Source organism: Dromiciops gliroides, chromosome 6, assembly GCF_019393635.1.
Source record: "Dromiciops gliroides isolate mDroGli1 chromosome 6, mDroGli1.pri, whole genome shotgun sequence".
Lineage (NCBI taxonomy): Eukaryota > Metazoa > Chordata > Mammalia > Microbiotheria > Microbiotheriidae > Dromiciops > Dromiciops gliroides.
In genome coordinates, this window is record NC_057866.1 from 24,363,437 (window position 1) to 24,383,005 (window position 19,569).

The window sequence follows — 19,569 nt, forward strand, 5'->3', positions numbered from 1 at the left end:
CTTTGATATTTCTGCTGCTTTCCAGGAAGTGAATTGACTGTAGAGGGTGGACTAGGTTGAATGCGTTGGTTTGTTTTCTTTTTTCCTTCATCTTTTATTTGGTCTTCTCTTTCCCCAATAAGAGTCTTTCATATTTGCTCAGTATGCTGGTGGCATTCTACTACCCAGAAGGATTGAGTAAGTTAGCAGATCATTGCATTTCATTGTTGCCTGTCTTACTCCCTGGCCGTGTCCCTTCAAAAACTGGGTGTCCTGAGTGGTAAGAGCAAAGCCAAAGGCCGGGAGGTCTCAGTTCTTTTAAGCAGCCTGTATTTGATGACATGGGCAGGCAGCCTTTATATCAGATGTATTTTCTTTGTTCTATTTTCCTTGGGCCTGTGGGCAAAAGTGGCATTTTAAAGAGATGCTCAGCTATTAAATTAGGGTAGCCAGGAAGAATGGTAGCAGTCATCTGAAGACTAAATGAAGAACTAGGTGGCTGTCTAGCTTTTGAGTTGATAGGATGTCTCATCCGAATGACCATTGATATGAGTCATATGAGATTTGGGGTCTCTTTCGAAGGTGACCAATTAAGGAATAACAGCAACAGCTTCAGTTGTAGCTTCTCCTTGAGTACTTGTTCTATCTATAGAACCTGATGATCACAGCTCTGACAGGTTAACGTATAGTAAGTACACTAATGGCTCTCTCTCTCTTTTTTTTTTAGAAACTGGTTGCTCAAATGAAGCAGGATCCACAGGTAAATATTTACTTTTATTCATTCATACACTCCTGAAGTTAGAAAATTAAAATGATGATGAGATTCTAAAGGAGCTCTTTAAGCATAAAGAAAGTAGCTGACCTTTATAAGACGCTGTCCAAGGTCAGAGATCTGGGGGAAGAAGCTCTGCTTTAGTTATGTTTTCATGTAAATAGGGTGTCATCTCCTTTATTACTTTTTGTCATTACTATTAGAGCAGTTGCTTCTTCTATCTTGACAAAAATATGAAAACCACTGGGTGATTGTGAGACCTTCTAGAGTCTTAACGGTTGTTGAAGACAGCCAAGGATAATTGTTACTCAGTCTTACTTTGTGTGTTTGTGTAATTGTCCAGGGTCACTTGACTGCTCAGGACATCTCTATATGTAGGGTCTTCTCTACATAAGTTTGAATAGTTTTGGAACTCTGAGGGGTGTGTGTGTCACCATTGTATCAGTCTGCCAAATGGGGGCACATAATGACTTGACCATTTTACTTTCTCTCCACTCATTAAAAAGTTATTATCTTGCTGTATATAATTTACTGGCTGTTCTGATATCACAGCTTCTTTGACTTCTGGGAATCATAAGTAATAGCCATAGGAAATTCTATATTTTAGTCAAAATCTGCTTTCTGGAAATCAAAGGAGAATTTCCCTTTTTTGTAAGCAATTCAAAGGAAACCTGGAACCATGGATAAATGTTATAGTTTATTAACCATAGCAGGTCTGAACCATTATAAGGAAAAAAAATCCTTGGTGTTTTAAGAATACTTTAGTCCATCATCTTTAAGTAAGATCATAAAAGGTTATTTTTACAAACTCAGGACTCTGTGGCTTAATTTTCCCTTCGTCTCAGTGTCATCCATTGATTCCTCTCTGGATGTCCATTTTTCCAAGATGAGTGTTTCCTTTTTGAACTTGTATATGATGCACATTAAAATGAATCTGAAAGATTGGCATGCTGTGCCTTAAAAGTAGAATCTAAAATAGGAAACACTAAAATGTTTGCTTATTTTAAACAAACCTATTCAGGGAATCCTCCTTATAAATATTTGTTTCTGTAGCACACCGTGTGATGACATGACAAGATAGTCTCTCATCTCAGAGTCTCAGAGGGAGAAAGCTGCCTACCTGGTTGGGCCATCTTCTGAGTGAGGCCTGCCTGCCTAACATCAGATGGGCCCTGTGTAATAACTCACTTTCTTCATGTGCAAGCTCTGACACCAGATTAGCGTGGGGACTTTCTGGGTCAGAAGAGCTGGATGATGGGAATGTAAAATATGAGAGAAATTAGGGTAGGATGAATTGAAAGAGATTTACAAAGGATGGTTAAGTGAGAATCTCATTGGAATGTGTGTTTTGTGTGCTGCCCTTCACTATGGGCTACTTGCAAATTTTAATATTTGTTTTAATTTTCATCTGAGGAGAAGAAAGATCCCATTTAATAGTGGTATGTGCATACATATATTAATTGCTAGAATTTTCAGAGTTGAGGAAATGCCCTTATAGGCAATGTCCTGGTGTGGTTGGGCCGTTTCAGCAGTCATCAGAATGAGACCTTTTCCAAATCTAGGGTATAACTAACTGTATAATACTGTACTAAATAAAGAATGGGAGTTGGGGGGGGGCGGGTAGAAAACCCCTCTACATCTGTGCCCTTCATGTGTGTGTGTGTGTGTGTGTGTGTGTGTGTGTGTGTGTGTGTGTGTGTGAGAGAGAGAGAGAGAGAGAGAGAGAGAGAGAGAGAGAGAGAGAGAGAGGGAGAGAAGGTGCATATATGTACCATCTTGTTTCTTTGTCTTTGAATGGGAGAGATTCTTTAAATATGTGACCCAATAATATGACTTCTTGGAAGAAAGGTGATGTTTCAGTGGAAGATGCTGTAAAGCCACTGGTGTGTTAATAACTTTCATTTAGCTGAGTTACCTCTAAATTTGAAATCATTATACAAAACAGTTGCCCCTCTCCCCAGTAGTTCTTGAAGTCAGCATGGAGGACTCATGCATCAGGGGATGATGCAGCTGGGTAAAGTTAATGCTAAATGCTTCAAGTGGTTTATAATACAGTAGATGCCTAAAGTCCTCTTGCTACTATTCTGTGTTAGCAAATGAAGTATCTTTCTCACAGATATTTTTTTCTTTCCAATCAGAATGCTGATCTGAAGAAGCAGCTTCATGAACTCCAAGCCAAAATCACAGCTTTGAGTGAGAAACAGGTAGGGGAAAAGGGGGGCATATTTTTAACATTGTGTTCTAAAGATACAGTATGTCTGCTCCAGGCTTCTAAGAGAACTGCTATTTTTCCTCATGTGTGAAAATAAGTGTGGGCAGTCAGACTCAGTTTTAATTTTGTTTGAGCTCTGTTTATCCATTTTTATTTTTGGTTGAAATCAGTCTAGAGTATCCCATGGGTTTGTGTTACTGGCAAATATCTGAAAGCTATATGGTAGGCTTCTGTTAACTGTATTAATTAAACTGGAGTCTACCCGTAGTGGAAGGTGTAGGGAGTTAGTGGGGAAACGTGATGCACATTCCCTAGCCTTTTGTGTCTAAGGATAGCCACTCTAAAGGGTTGGAGTCAGCCTTTAACCTCGAGTGTGAGGAGAGTGGTTGTAATTGGCTTTCTCTCATTTTCGATTTGATTCTATTTGGAAAGCTCATCTTTAATGGTGATCAACTTCTCTTTTATGAACCTGAGTGAGCAGTGTGCTTGCTTGCTCTCTCTCCTCTTCTTCCTCTCTCCTTCTTTCCCCCTCTCTGTCTCTGTGTTTCTCTCTTCTCTCTCTCCTCACTCTTCCTCCCTCCCCCTCTCACTCCGTCCCCTCTTCCCCTCCCTCTCTCTCATTCTCCAGTGCCCTCTGACCAGTTTTTGGTGGCTCTTGCCACCAGGTGGAGTGGTGGTGGCTGAGAGACAATGGTGTCTTAGAAAACTGACAAAAACATTCTCATGCATCTTCCTCCCTCCTCCTTGTCCCCTGGTGTTTGTCATGAGAATAAATGCACGGATCAAAAGAACACTGTGATGTATATCATGTTAATATCATTTGATAGTACATAATTATAGTATTTTAGTGAAGACTTTCACTAAGTAATTCTCAGTAACTGATAATTGAGTTTTTTAAAAGTTAATTTTAGATAGTAACATATCACCTGAATGGGTGCTTTCCTCTTAGACTTTTTTTTGGGGCTATGTCAAATTGTGTTTTCATTTACTTAAGGTTTTCATGACATTTCTATTTAGGTGCAGGCCTTTGCTGACCCTTCTCTAACTCTGAGATTCTGTGTAGAATATATGGGGATTAATTCATATTTCAAGACAGAGTCTCTTCCCATGGTTACTTTTCTTTCATCCTCTTTCCCTCTTCCCCAGGATATTAGAAGAGGAAAATGACCAGACTGGTATAGGGGGTGAGGGTCAAGAATTGGAAAGGAAAAATATAAACTGAATTTGCCAATATCTGTCTGTCTGTTCTAAAGCTGCTTCAGCTCTCTAAAGTCATCATGATTGATCTATGTGAGTGAGAGTGTTCTAGCCTTAGACTTTCATCAACTTAGGGGCCCTTCTAGCTTCAGAGTTAGCTGGACAAGATGCCAGTGCATGAGTCACATTTGCTGAAAAATTCACGTGTTCAGACAGAGATATAGAAGGTGAGAACTGACTATAGAACCACATTTTGTATAATTGAGCAACTTTGGGGGATTTAATATTCTTGAGAAAATGAAAGCACAGATCTGGCTCACTTCTGTAGCAGTCAGGAATCCAATTTAATCATAGTTGGCTTTTTATTCTTTTTAAATGCTTTGCTCTCTGGGGACACTTATTTAATAGAAATTTGCATCTTTTATGTTTAGTAGTGTATTTTCATCAAGTGGCAAACAGTAAGCTGTCACTTCAATTCACCCAGCTTTTATTCAGTGACTACTGTGTGCTACGCACTAAGGATACAAAGACAAAATAGAAAATAGCCCCTGTTCTTAAGGAGCTTATATTCTGCCAAGTCAAAATAACATGCACAGATAAGTAAATATAACATAGAGAGAGAATCATTTTTTGGGGAGGAGGGGATCAAGAAAGGTCTCATGTAGGAGATGACCTTTGAGGGAAGCCTTGAGTGAAAATGGGGATTCCTAGGGGCAACGGAGACAGGGGAGCCAGCCAAGACAGCCAGGTCAGTGTCGTGGAAGCAGGAGATGGAGTGTCATCTGCAGGAGGAAGCAAGGAGGGCCAGTTTGGCAGGAATTGAGGCTGCCTCAAGACAAATAATGTGGATGAAGGCTGGCATGGTCAGTTAGAACCAGACTTAAAGGCTTTAGATGATAGGAGAGGGGTTTGTATTTTATCCTGGAAGCCATTCTGAACCCCCGAACCTTCCTGGGCCGCTCAGCCCAGTGCCTGACACATAGTATCCACTCTGGCAGTGCTTGTTGATTGACTAGTGGTCAGACTTAGGGCAGGTGAATAATAGTTTTGTAGCTGTGTGAAGGATGAATTGAAGACAGGAGAAATTGGAATCAGGGAAACTAAGTAGGAGGCTATTGTGGAAATCCCGGTGAGAATGGATATGAGGGAGATTATAGAGGCAGAATTGAGAACATTTGGCGCCTGATTGGAAATGGATTGTGAGGGAGAGTGAAGGACACATGGAGATGACTCAGGTAGCTGGGAAGATAGTTCTGCCCTCATCAGAAAACGGGGAGCTGGGTGGGTTTAGGGAGAAAGGTCAGTGAGTTGTGTTTTGGACCTGTTGAGTTTGAAATGTCCGTGGGGCATCCAGGTGAAAATGTTGTTCAGTGGGCAGTTGGTCATATGAGGCTCAGCGGGGAGAGAGAGAGGAGGGTGGGAATAATCGACGTAAAGATATTTTAACCCATGGGAGCTAACGGATCAAAAAGAGGATGCGGGGTGAGCCAGGGCTATTTTGATTTACACTGATGAGCATTTATGAAGTATAGAGACAAGATGAAAGACAGCCCTGGCCCCGCCCTCAAGGAGCTTACACGCCACCTTGAGGCCTTCCCAGACACCATCCAGGTCTCAGCCAGCCCAACTTAGTGTCCTTTCCCCTGGGGTTTTAGAAATGTGAATCACTTATTAACAGGCCACTCTCAGTCCAAGGAGAAGCTAAGGTACAAGAACTGAGTGAAAGTAATGACAGAATTTGGAATGAAATTTCTGTCTCGCTGATCAGGAGTCGTGATGTTAGAGTGTAGACAGGTTTGGAGAGCAGAGACTTGGGTCCTAGCTCTGGCACATACAGGTAGTATAAGCCTGGGTAAGTCACCTGAGCTCTTCAGGGCTCCAGGCACATCCCTAAGATCAAGTTGCAGAGTAGTGACCAATCTGCATTGACTGAGGGAGTTTTCTCACAGTGAGATCAGAGGCTCGATATTTAAATATATAGTTAAAGCATATTGTAAATTGTCTTCTCAAAGGAGTCTCAAGTAGGCCACAGAGGAGAATGTAGCCCGTGAATAGCTTACATAAGAACATAAAAGGTAATTTTTTTCAATAACGTAAAGGTGGAAGAAATACTACTTGGCTTTAACTTTGTTTTAGCAAATTTTCCTATTGCTATTTATTGTGCCTGGCTGCTTTGCTTACTCTACAGACCTTTTTAGTATCTGGCAAAGCTTTATGAATTTCCTTCAATTGTTTTTACCACTATACTTTCTTTTTTCTCCCGTGCCTCATCACTCGTGTGTTTTTGTCATCCTGAGCGTTTTAGGCCACCACCAATCTTACTACCCTTCCACCTCAGCCCTTAATAGGTTTCTTATTTAAAGACTGTAAGAAAAAAGGAAAAAACAGATTCCCCATAGCACCTATAAATGCTTTTCCATCCCTTCATTCATGGAAATATTGTCTTGTGGGATGTTCTGCCTGGACCAGCTACTGTCCCTCTAATTCTGAGTAGTTTATCGAGTCCCTCATCAGAAAGTTCCACTGTTTTCATTTACCCAGTTCAATTCAGTTCATTTCAGTTCACATTTATTAAGCACCTGTTGTATATCAGGCACTGGGTTGGGCATTGATTGGGGGATTTGGGGAATCAAGAGGGAGTAGGTTTGGTCTTACAGAACTAGGATATCTGGGTGTTGGTGGTTTAGAGTTTCATCTGAAAGCATACCAAAACTTCCATCTCAACTAGTAGCAGAGTGTCTAAAGTTAAGTAAAAACTCCTTTTTTGAAGCACTGTCTTTTAAACACTAGTGATGCTTAAGTGTTGACCTCATGCTTAATTTTTCTACTGCTGACTTCATTTTTCATTCTTTTCTTTGTGCACTCGTTTGCTCTGGGCACGCAGACTTGTTCCATGGGGAGATTGGGCTTCTGGCACTGGAGCCAAAGTCTCTGGTGGCTGTAGGACGTGGTCCCCTTCTGGGGCACCGTAGAAGCACTCCGTAATGTGGTAGTTTGTTGTAGGCTTCTTGCTGAGAATGAATAAGGATCACTCTCTTCAGAAGCATTTGTGCAGTGGAAGCATCCTGGCATTGGAGAAAGAAAGCAAGTTATCAGAAGGTAGCCCTCGACGCTAAAAAGAGACCTGGCTCTGGCTCTTGCAAAGTTAGACTAGATTGCAAAGGGCTGACCATAATTGGCTGGTAGGTTAGGAGAAGAGGGGCAGAATAAGTGCTTTGAATGATTTAACATGTAAGACAGTGATCGTAAGCCTCTGTAGAATGAGGATATCTTCATGATATCTACCTGTTAAAGCTTTTATTATTGATAAACATTTCACACTTTGTGATGATCAGATCTTTTGATGTTTCTGTTTCTCAAAACATACTCAGGAAGATTTGGCGATAAATATAACCCTCCACATGAGCTAAATCCTTTCTGTGGGCATAACCTGGACTGATAAAGATGGCTTTTGAGACTTTCAGTGGAATTAAAAAAAATTTTTTTTAAAAACCATGAATGAGTTTTTTACCTTTCTTGAAGTTTTCATTGATTAAAAAAGAAATCACTGTAACTTCCTAATGACTTCCTAATGACTTCCCTCCCTCCCATAGAATCCTAACAGAGAAGTATAGTTCAGCATACAAAGTTAAAGTCGGATTATTCAGTCTATCATCACTTTTCTGAGAAGCAAGGAGGTGTACATTACTGTCAGTAATGGGTCAGTTTGATGATGCTTTCCATGGGATAGTATTTTGCTATTTAGCCAGGTTCATAAGTTGTACTCTATGTTAAGAAATATTGAGTGTTTGAGAATATTTTAAGAAAATATAACAAGAGCTTTGGAGATCTAAATACAGTTCTTTTGAAACTGTCATTTGTGAAAAGCCAATCAGTAAGCATTTATTTTATTTTTAAAATTTTATTTAGAATTTTCCCCAAGTTACATGTAAAAAAATTAAAAACCAAATTTTGTTCACATTGATTTTTTAAAAACTTTGTGTTTTAAATTTTCTTCCTCTCTCCTTCCTCCACTCTTTCTATGAAATCAAGCAATTCAATATGTCATACATGTGCAAAGCATTTATTTTTTAAAATATATTTTATTTTTCCCTAATTACACATTAAAAACCATTTTTAACATTTAAAAAAAACATTTGAGTTCCAAATTCCATCCTTCCCTCTCCTTCCCCTTCCTTGAGATGGTAAACAGTCAGAAATAAGCACTTATTAAGTGCCTATAGCATGCCAAGCAGTATGCTAGACACTGGAAATACAAAAGCAAAAAATAAAACCTTCCCCTGCCCTCAAAGAGTTTATATTCCATCGAGAGAAACTATGTGCATATATAAATATATATATGAAATATATCCTGATTCATTTTTTGAGGAAACCCAGTATCTGAGAAGCTAAGGAAAGGTCCCCATGTGGACTGTGACTTTTGAGTTGAGCTTTGGAGGGATCTTAGGGAAGAGGAAATGATTTCTAGGCTTGTGCAGAGCTGGCATGGAGGTGGCTGGCTGAGTGTTGGCTATGAGGGGCAGCAAGGAAGCCAACTTAGCTAGGGCGTGGCATGCATTAAGGAGAATAATGTATGGGACTTAAAAAGGTAGCTTGGAGCCAGATGGGAAGGTCTTTTCCATGCCAGATGAATTCATTTTTGAACCTGAAGATAATAGTAGGGCACCACTGGCACTTATTGAGCAGAGGAATGCCATGGTCAGACCCCTGCTTTAAAAGAATCACTTTGGCAGCTGTGTGGAGGAAACCTAACGCAGGGAGATGCATTGGGAGGCTCTTTCAGGAGTCTGGAAGAGAGATGATTAGGGCCTGAACTCCAGTGGTGTCTGTGTGAGTAGAGAGAAGGGGTCAGAGCTGCTTAGCTCTAACTTTGTTGAAAAAAGGAATTTTGGATGACTTTATTTTCTAGCATTTTCCCAACTCTTTTTCTACAGAATAGGGAGAAAGCTATTGTTAGACCCTAAGTTATTACATTATTAAGCCAGAATTTAATCCAAAAAGAGAATATTAACCAGGGTGCCTTAACATGCTGGTGAGAACAAGATATTCCTTACAGATTCCATTATTATTGTTTTTTGGGGGGGTTCTTTTGTTGTTTTTTTTTGCGGGGCCATGAGGGTTAAGTGACTTGCCCAGGGTCACACAGCTAGTAAGTGTCAAGTGTCTGAGGTCAAATTTGAACTCAGGTCCTCCTGAATCCAGGGCTGGTGCTTTATCCACTGCACCACCTAGCTGCCCCCCATTATTATTGTTAATAAACATTTATCAGTTACTCTCAATTTGTTAATTCTATTTAATGTTGAAAAATAGTACACATAATTGTCATAATAAAAAGTCTTGTTCACAATAATGGGTCAATAATAGCCCCTATCCTCAAGAAGCTTTTCTTTTAAGGGTTATGGTAGCTACCCATGAACGTTGAAATGCTTTGGGCACCAAATAAATGAAACACATGTTTTCCTTTTCCCTTCCCCTTCCCATCCTCTCATCCCTAGTTCCTGTGAGGTTGTGGGGGGTGGGATGGGGGTGTAGAGAGGGTTTTAGTTGGATGTAGGGGCAAACTATGTGTACTAAGGACCTGGGTCAAAGAAAAGTATTCCCCTAGGAAGACTTTAAATAGAAGAGCGTTGGTCTAGATCTGCAAGAAGTATATTGATAGGAGTGAAAGGTAACATCTATTTCTACGGGTTGAACAGAAGATTGGAATGTTCAAGTTGTATTCCCAGCCCTGATTCTGACTCCCTCTGGCCTTGGGCAGAGTTGCTTGATGTTTTGTTGTTGTTGTTGTTCTGTCTGTCTGTCTGTGGGAAGGGGATGGATACCTTACAGGAGTATCTGACTACTCACATTTGTGCTCTGGTTTGCACAAATGTGTTTTTATAGTCATTTATTCCACGGTGCATTTCTCTGAAGGCTGATTAATTTGTTTTTGGCGTCTCTTTGGGGGCATATTTTTCTTGGAATTACTCATTTGTACACAAGTACCATGCTCTTCAACTGTATGTTTGAATAGATTCTATGTAGAACTTTGGAAATTTGGTTCTTTACCGCCCCCCCTTTTTTCATTTGAGCAAGCTAGAATGTCTGCAGACTGTACTGTTGGTTACCAGTTTGCTTTTCAGACTGACTATATGAGTTATAGTTCCCATGCACATTATATACCACATCCTTTAGAAATAACCTTGCCCAGCCCTTTATAGAATATTCACCTGACACAGGGGCATACAAGTTGTCTTATGAGTTGAGGGTTAATCGGGAAGCAAGTAGTGGCCATTCATAAATGTTGAGTATAGATAGTGGAATAGCTTCATGTGCTTTTCAGAAAAGCAGCTACTGTCTCAATGTTATAAAAAGATAAACTCATCACTAAAACATTTTTTAAAAAGACTAGATCACGTTAAAAAAAGAAACTATTGGGTTTGAGGTTGGTTTTGGTTTGGTTTGGTTTGGTTTTTTGGCTTGACTAGCCCTTATGCATAGAACACAATTCTTCTATGGAAGGAGGTATGACTTAATGACTTGGAAAATGCCCGGGGAGTCAGTTGATTTCACTATGTTACTGTTTCTGCCGCATATCATGCTGAAGGGTCTTGTGTTAGTCATTTCATTTCTCCTTTATCTGTAAAATGCTAAATGATGTTCTCCATAGGAATTAATGAACACACATATCTCTGAAAGTGCACTGAATTTTTGGAAGTGAGTGCTATGTAAATAGCAATTGATGGTCATGTAGTTAGAGTAATTTTTTGTTTTAGTAACACCTTCATCTTGTGTTTAGATAGTGCCACTTTTCCAAGGCCTTAGAACATTTCCAATTTAACTTGTCTACATGATTGTAAGTACATGGCATATTACATGTCATCCTTTTATTTCCAGATTGGAAAACCAAGTGATTAACTATCTTGTTTGAGATCATATAACTGGCCAGTTGCAAATATGGATCACCATACTCCCACTTCAGTTTTATTTACTAAACTGTACATTCTTATTACTCTGTGGACTCTTATTTCACCAAATATCTTCTGAAATAGCACATTAGGCACAATAATTACATTGCCTTTAGGCCTCATTGCCTTGGAGTCAAGCAAGTAAATTAGTTCTTATAATAGAATATTGGTAACCTGATCCATGAATATCTGCAGCCTTAGATACCAGTAACCAATGGTGTATTTTTGACCTTCATTCATAACCAAACTAGGTGAATTGGTAAATCCTTTTATTGGTTGAAAGTGTTACTCTCCTCTAGCTTCTAGAATTCTTGTGAGCATTTGACCTTATCCTGAAATAGCCAGGTGAGGAGTTAAGTGGGATGTATACTTTTTCACCCATCATGTGTAAGGTATATGTGAAGCTACGGGAGATACTCAGTTGCTGTTGTTTTCACTGTACTAATGTACACGTGACATCAGCTCTTTTCTCTCCTTTGTACCAAGCCCAGGAAATGCAGTGTCTCAGAAATCTACCAGCATTCTTGTCCTGGATAAAATCCAGTTGGCTTAAACTCAGCCCAGATATGAAACGTTGATAGGAAGAATGAATGACTTTGAAGTCTTGGCCAAGCACATGAAGACACTGAAGGCTGGAGGGCTTGTTCCTCTGTGAAGTTAGAACAATTCCTGCTGTTGGGTCTGCTCCTTTTACCTGACCTTTTCTGATGGGCTTTGCTACCAGAAGTCCTGCCTTACTTCATCCCAGAAGATTGGCTTATTCCCTCAAGAGTGGGGAGTTTGGTTGTGTCACCCATGTTGTGGGTACCTTCCTGCTGTATTCCTCATCAACAGTTGTCAGCTCACAGTGACTACAGTTGTCTTCTTCCTGAGCTAACAAAGGCTCTGAAGTAATTCTCTGGATCCCCTTTTCATTCCCTTTCCTGGCAAATAGAATAACTTTTTCACATAAATTAACCTAAGGCCCTTAACTAGTCAGTACAATTCTGCAAGTGCTTATCAGGTACCACAGTGCCTCAGTTTCCTTATCTATAAAGTGAGGGATCTAGACTAAATAAGTTACTTTCCAACTCTAAATCTAAGATCCTGTAAACCAGATCTATTTTGCATTGGAACCTGGCTTCCTAAATCAGCTATTGTTGTCTTGTTTGTTTTTTGCTGATTTAGTTCAGTTGTTTTAAGCTAAGACATCTGGTCTGGGGCAGCTAGGTGGTACAATGGATTAAGCACCAGCCCTGGATTCAGGAGGACCTGAGTTCAAATCTGGCCTCAAACACTTGACGCTTACTAACTGTGTGACCCTGGGAAAGTCACTCAACCCTCATTGCCCTGCCAAAAAACAAACAAAAAACAAACAAAAAAAGACATCTGGTCAAAGGCCTGAGATTGTAGAGCTTTTTTTTGTTTTTTTAAATTGTGCTGGTGTAACATGTTTGGGAAATAGATGTGGTAGCTTTTCACTCAACAGTTACTAGCAGAAAGAATATCCAAGCATTTATTAAGTGCCTACAATGTACTAAGTAGTATGCTTAGATGCTGGGAATGAAAATATTCATATTCTGTTCAGGAAGACAACATATATACACATAAGTATATATAGGATAAATGCAAATAAATTCAAAATAGATGAATAAAAATAATTAGGGAGAGGGAGGGCATGAGAAGTTGGGGGATCAGGAAAGAGTTCATGTAGAATGTGGTGCCCAGGCTGTATCTTGAAGGCAGAGAAGCATTCTGTGAGGTGGAGGTGAAGGGGGAATCTATTTCAAGTATGGGGGGGTAGCTATTGCAAAGACACAGAGAAAGGAAAAGTGAGGAACAGAGAGGAGGAGGAGCTTGGTTCAGAGGGAATGGATGTCCTTTGAGGCTGGAAAGGTAGATTGGGACCAGGTTGTGAAGGGCTTTAAAAGCAGAATAAAGGCATTTATACGTGTTTGTAGTCACGAGAGAGAGCCACTGGAGTTGATTGAGTTGGGGTGGAAGGATTGGAGTTCATGGTGAGGGAAAAGAATAGGTTTAGGAAGGGTGAAGAAGAGGGAAAGATGGAATGATAGGAAGTCAAATAAAGGAGTGTCTCAGTTTTTTATTCAGAAGAGCTAGTGCTTATGGGTAATGATAAGATCTAGGTGTGATTGCCCTATGTGTGTATGAGGTGGAGTGAAGATGTATGTCATGGGACTTTAAGAGACTGAGGAGTTAAGAATTTAATGAGTTTGAGGAATCACCAACATAGATATTGAAGTCAACTTTTGGGGCAGCTAGGCAGTGCAGTGGATAGAGCACCGGCCCTGGAGTCAGGAGTACCTGAGTTCAAATTCGGCCTCAGACACTTAACACTTACTAGCTGTGTGACCCTGGGCAAGTCACTTAACCCCAATTGCCTCACTAAAAAAAAAAAAAGTCAACTTGTAAAAAAAGCAGGAGTTGGGAAGGAGAGGAAGATGGTGATTCAGATGCTGAACTCTTTAGATGGAGAATGTCCTGGGGGTCAGTGCACAGCAACCACCATGATTTAAATGACAGGTTTAATGGAGTGAACCTCCAAGTAGGAAAGGTTGTGGAGTGACCTGGAGGTCATTATGGGGAATAAGGAGTCATTGGCCTACCCTTCTGGGGCCAATGTGTCAGCCGGTTTTTAGTGAATGTGTAGCAAGCAGAGAAGGGGATGGCCAGAGAGTCAAACCTCTGAACTGTCAAAACCCAATGGTCTTTTCCCAGATCTCATCCTTTTTTCCCCTTTTTTTCTTTTAGGATAACATGATAATCCATCAATTTTTAAAATTAAAAAATTTTTTCTTGTTTTTTCCATAAAAGTATTTTATTATTTTCCAGTTACTTGTAGAGATAGTTTTCAATATTTGTTTTTGTAAGATTTCTAGTTCCAAATTTTTCTCTCTCCTTCCCTTCCCTCTCCCCTCCCCAAGACAACAAGCAATCCAATATAGCTTATACATGTACAATCACATTAAACATATTTCTGCATTAGTCATGTTGTGAAAGAAGAATCAGAACAAAAGGGGAAAACCTCAAAAAAGAAAAAAAAATGTAGAAACAGTATGGTTCAATCTGCATCCAGATTCCCTAGTTCTTTTTTCTGGATGTGGAGAGCATTTTCCATCATGAGTCCTTTGAAATTATCTTGAATCATTGTATTGCTGAGAAGAATTAAGTCTGTCACAGCTGATCATCATACAATGTTGTTGATACTATGTATGATGTTCTCTTGGTTCTGCTCATTTCTCTCAGCATCAGTTCATGTAAGTCTTTCCAGGTTTTTCTGAAATCTGCCTGCTTATCTTTTCTTACAGCACAATAGTATTCCATTACATTCATATACTACAACTGGTTCAGCCATTCCCCAATTGATAGGCATCCCAATAATTTCCAATTCTTTGCCACCACAAAAAGAGCTGCTATAAATATTTTTGTATATGTGTTTCCTTTTCCATTTTTTATGATTTCTTTAGGATAGAGACCTAATAGTGGTATTTCTGGGTCAAAGGGTATGCACAATTTTATAGCTCTTTGTGCATAGTTCCAAATTGTTCTCCAGAATGGTTGGATCAGTTTACAACTCCACCAGCAATGCATTAGTGTTCCAATTTTTCCATAGCTTCTCCAACATTTATTATTTTCCTTTTTTGTCATATTAGCCAATCTGATAGGTGTGAGGTAGTACCTCAGAGTTGTTTTGATTTGCATTTCTCTAATAGTGACAGAGCATTTTTTCATATGGCAATAGATAGCTTTGATTTCTTCATCTGAAAACTGCCTGTTCATATCCTTTTACAGATCTCATCCTTCTTGATCTCTCTGCAGAATTTGACATTGTTTCTGGCTACTTTCCTCTTTGGGTTTTTGTAACACCGCTTTTTCCTAATTCTGTCTGCTCCTTCCCAAGCTTCTTTGATGGCTCCTCCTCCATGTCATGGCCACTAACATGGGGGTGCCCCAAAGCTCTTTCTTCTCTCTAATATCTAACTGGGTGGTTTCATCAGTTCCCATAGATCTAGTTACCATATCCTGGACGTCATATCCAGCTCCGATCTTCCTCCTGAGCACCAGACCTCCGTATCTTTTCCCTGAAACCCTCCCCATCTTCCCAACTTCCCACAGTGTCACTCCTCCTTCCAGTGCTTCGCACATCCAGTGAGATGTCAAAACTTGTTTGGACGGTCATCATATCTGTGGTGTCCATGCCCTTTCCTCCATTCGTAGCTGCCATCTTAGTTTTGGCCCTCCTCCATCACCTTTGACCTGGACTGTGGCAGTTGCCTTCTGGTCAGCCCGCATGCTGTAAGTCTTGGAGCATTCTAATGCCTCTTGCACCTCCTCTACCAAAGGGGTGTTTGCAGAGGCTCCTCTTGCTTCTGTTTAACATTTAAATCTCTCCATGGCCTGGCCCCTTTCTTATGCTTTATTCCTTTCCCGGCACTTTTTGGTCTTGCTGTCCATCTTTCGTCAACCTGCCTTATCCTGTGTCTTTGTGCCTGGAATCCTCTCATTCCTTCCCTTCCCCTCTTCTCTTATTTCCCCAGCTTCCTTCACGACTGTTTCTGCAGCAAACCTGTCTTCAGTCCTTCCATCTGCTCTGGGTGTGTCATGTGTATACACAGTTGTTTACATGTTGCTTCCACTGTTAGAATGTGAGCTCCTGAGGACAGAGACTCCTTGTGCCTTTCTCTGTACCCCCACACATAGGAAGCATCATGCAGCTAGGAGGCACACTGGATAAAGCGCTGGGCCTGGAGTCAAGAAGATGTGGATTTGGGGCAGCTAGGTGGCGCAGTGGGTAGAGCACTGGCCCTGGAGTCAGGAGGACCCAAGTTCAAATCCGGCCTCAGACACTTAACCTCAATTGCCTCACTAAAAAAAAAAAAAAAAAAGATGTGGGTTTGAATCCAGCTGTAGACACTTACTAGCTGTATGGCCCTGGGCAAGTCATTTCACCTCTGTTTGCCTCTGTTTCCTCATCTGTAGAATTAGGATCATCATAGAACCTACTTCCATGGGTTGTTGTGAGGATCAAATAAGATAATATTAGTAAAGTGCTTAGCCCAGTGCCAAGCACAAAGTATTTACAATATAAATGCAAGCTTTCTTTATTTTAATAATGCCTGTGAACTGATTAATTAGCCACTGTATTGGTAACTTAATCTCCTTTTTTTGTTGTCGTTTTTTTTTTTTTTGGTGAGGCAATTGGGGTTAAGTGACTTGCCCAGGGTCACACAGCTAGTAAGGGTCAAGTGTCTGAGGCCAGATTTGAACCCAGGTCCTCCTGGCTCCAGGGCTGGTCCTCTATCCATTGCGCCACCTAGCTGCCCCACTTAATCTCCTTTTTAAAAAAAAATCTATTCCTCAAGTTATTCCCTTTCCCTTAGAATTTGAATCTTTTCTTTTCTTTTTTTCTTTTGTGGGACAATGAGGGTTAAGTGACTTGCCCAGGGTCACACAGCTAGTGTCAAGTGTCTGAGGTTGGATTTGAACTCAGGCCCTCCTGAATCCAGAGCTAGTGCTTTATCCACTGTGCCACCTAGCTGCCCCCTAGAATTTGAATCTTTTAAGACTGTTTTTCCCATATAAGATAACCTGGTTTGTTTTTTAAGGATCCTCATTCAGATGACAATCAGAGGATTCAGCTTTCTTTCCTTTGATGAAAAATTCCTACATTTTATTGCCCTCTTGAATGACTTTGGAAAATTCAGAAGTTTATTAATTATCTAATTACTCAGTGCAGCATTATCTTAATGTCATGCATGATAAAGCTTTGTAAAGTAGATGACAGAATAGAACAAGGAGTTGAGTTAGAAACCTTAGTTCTAGCTTGGGCCCAGCTATTGATTTGCAAAATATATGAAAGGACCTTGGTACTAATATTTTGTACTCAGAAAAGACACCATGGCATCGTTGATTTAGGCCTGCTGAAGAACCAGGGTCTCCATCACAATTCTACTGATGATGAGCAGCCAAGTCACTTCCCCAAGAGTGAGTCTCCTCCTCTGTGAAAAGGACCCGGGTCTGAATTGTTCATTCTGGCTCACAGTTCTTGTGTGCTTAGGGAATACCACAGTTTGGAAGGGAACTCTCCCAACAAAACAATATCAGTGTGTTTGAGTATCATCTAGGATTTCTTGTCCTTTGGTTTCTCTGTGCTGTTATGCCAGTAGATGGTACTATTATTGTTGGTAATAGTAATACTCCTAATAACTGTTCTATCGTTCTGCAACAGTGTTGTCTTGCCTCTTTACCTTCTTCATGTCTATAGTATGTAAGGAAACCAGAATATGCCCCACATAGCAGGTACTTTGAACAAATATTTGTGTGCAAGCTGTGTGCTGAGCAGGTTCTACAGAGACTATAAAGGAGAAGACATAGGCCCTATCCTTGTGAGGCACGGATGGTGTCACAGGAGGAGAAAAGACACATCACAGAGAATGACAGCCCTTACTATGTTGACTCAAAGGAAGGAGTGGTTACCAGTGAAGGGGGTAGGGGTGTCTTAGAGATGACCTTTGGCCTGAGCCCTGAAAGGTTTGTAGGAACTGGGACAATGGGAACAGGCCGAGGGACCTGCATGAACAAAGGCTCCAAGTGGAAACTCTGTAGGCAGTAGCAAGTCGTCTAGCTTTGTATGAGCCATAGGAATCACAAAAGGGAGGCATTGGAAGTAAGACTGGAATGGTGGATTGGGGCCAATTTGTCAGGAAATGAAGTTCTGATTTTATTCTATAGGCCACAGTGAAGAACAACAGGAATTTGGGGGTAAGGACATGATGTCCTAGACAATCTGTTTCTAGGAAAACCAGAATCCACCAGACACAGCAAGATTCATTCAGTAAAAAAAATATTTTGACACAGTGACAACATAATCAGAGTTGTGCTTTAGGAAGATCAATCTGACCACAGGACATAGGTTAGACGCGGGACACGGGAGCACGGCAAGGCTAGGGGTGTCTGTAGAAGACCTACTGTAGTGTAGGGGAGAGAAAGCAAGCGCCTCAATGAGGGACTTGTAGGGGTAGGAACTCTAGAACCCAGAGCCCAGTTATTGGGAATAAAGACAAAGACAGGGAAAACGTGTAGCTGAAGGATAATGGTGCCAAATGGGGAAGGCTGGAGGTGAGTGGGTTTGGAGGAAGAAGATGACAGTCTTTTTGAAAAACCTCAAGTTTGAGAGGTCAGGGAGCCTGGAGACTCTTGGAAATGTTGGTTTGGTGCTCAGCGGAGAGGTTTAGCCTGGAAATACAAATGAGGGATGCACGAGACCTGCCTGGGGATAGACTGACAGTGGCAGCATTAAGGAGGCAGGAGAAGGATGAAGAGTTAGCTAAGGACCCAGAGGAGTGGCTGGAGAGGTAGGTGGCATTCCTTAGTTTACACTTAAAAGACTGAATTCCATCAGGGACAGGTAAGTCTCACAGTTTCCATTTCTTTTCTGCCAACAGATTAAAGGACATCTAAAAGCTAAATCAGGAAGGGAAGGTCTGCCCTTGAATCTCTGTATGGTAGCAAGGTGACTACTCAGCTGAGAAGTGTTCCATTACATTATCTCAAGAGAAAAATGATTCCCAAAGTAGGTGTACTCCAGGTTCCTGAAACAAGTATGTGGGAGTCACAGGATTTGTCTGAAAATGACAGTGTGACCATGGACTTCTGTCCGTTAGCCATCAAGCTGGTGAATCTTCTTCTAAGAGGTCTTACTGCCTTCCAAACTCTAAAGCAGACAGGGTCATTTGGGCAGCATTGTGCTAGTTACAAAGTGCTGACCTCTCAACAGCCCTGTAAAGCCGAGATAGTACTTGGATGGTTCTTTCCATTTTACAGGTGAGGAAAACAAAGACTCAGAGGTTAGGCTGCATTCAAAGGCATAATGTCTAGAACTGAGGAGTCAATTATTCCCCTGTTCGCTCCCCTGTTCAGACCACCTGCACACTGTTGTGTTTCTTCCTGGGCTCCATATTTGAGGAGTCTATAGAAGGGGCAGCCAGGATGATTGCTTGAAGTATCTGGATAGGTTTAGCCTGAAGAAAAGCCGGTATGGTGAGAAGAGAGGGGATGGGTATAGTAATGCAATGTTTAAAAGGCTAGGGTGTAGGAGAGGGGGTAGGGTTGGTCTTCACAGCCTCAGAGGGCAGGATTAGGAGCACAGTAGAGGAGCCGATCAAGGCTTGATGGAAGGGAAAGCTTTGCAGTTAGAGGAATCCAGAAGTGCGGTAGATCGCCCAGAAATGAGTGCCCTTCTGTCAGAGAGGTTTGGCCCCTTGCTGGAGGGGTCAAGATGGCTCTTGGTTAGATTAGGTGCCATCAAAATAGTCTGCTGTTTTCTGGCATTGCTGTAGTCATTCACACTGCTAATGAGTGTGGTGGAATCAGAACCCAGGCCCTCAGATCCCAGGTATAGTTCTTGAGCCATGATATCTGATCTGAGTTTTATTTTACCCCCTAATTTCCTCGTGGGAAAA

General features: G+C 41.0%; 1 protein-coding gene across 10 annotated transcripts in view; it reads left to right on the forward strand.

Annotated features, from left to right (window-relative positions):
- Window positions 1-19,569, forward strand: part of PHF21A (PHD finger protein 21A) — a 228,441-nt gene that overhangs the window by 59,930 nt on the left and 148,942 nt on the right. For all 10 annotated transcript variants that reach the window (XM_043971396.1, XM_043971402.1, XM_043971394.1 and 7 more), the window contains 2 exons: window positions 707-739; window positions 2,890-2,955. In XM_043971396.1, coding sequence (XP_043827331.1) covers window positions 707-739; window positions 2,890-2,955 — 99 coding nt within the window. The remainder of the gene's footprint in view (window positions 1-706; window positions 740-2,889; window positions 2,956-19,569) is intronic.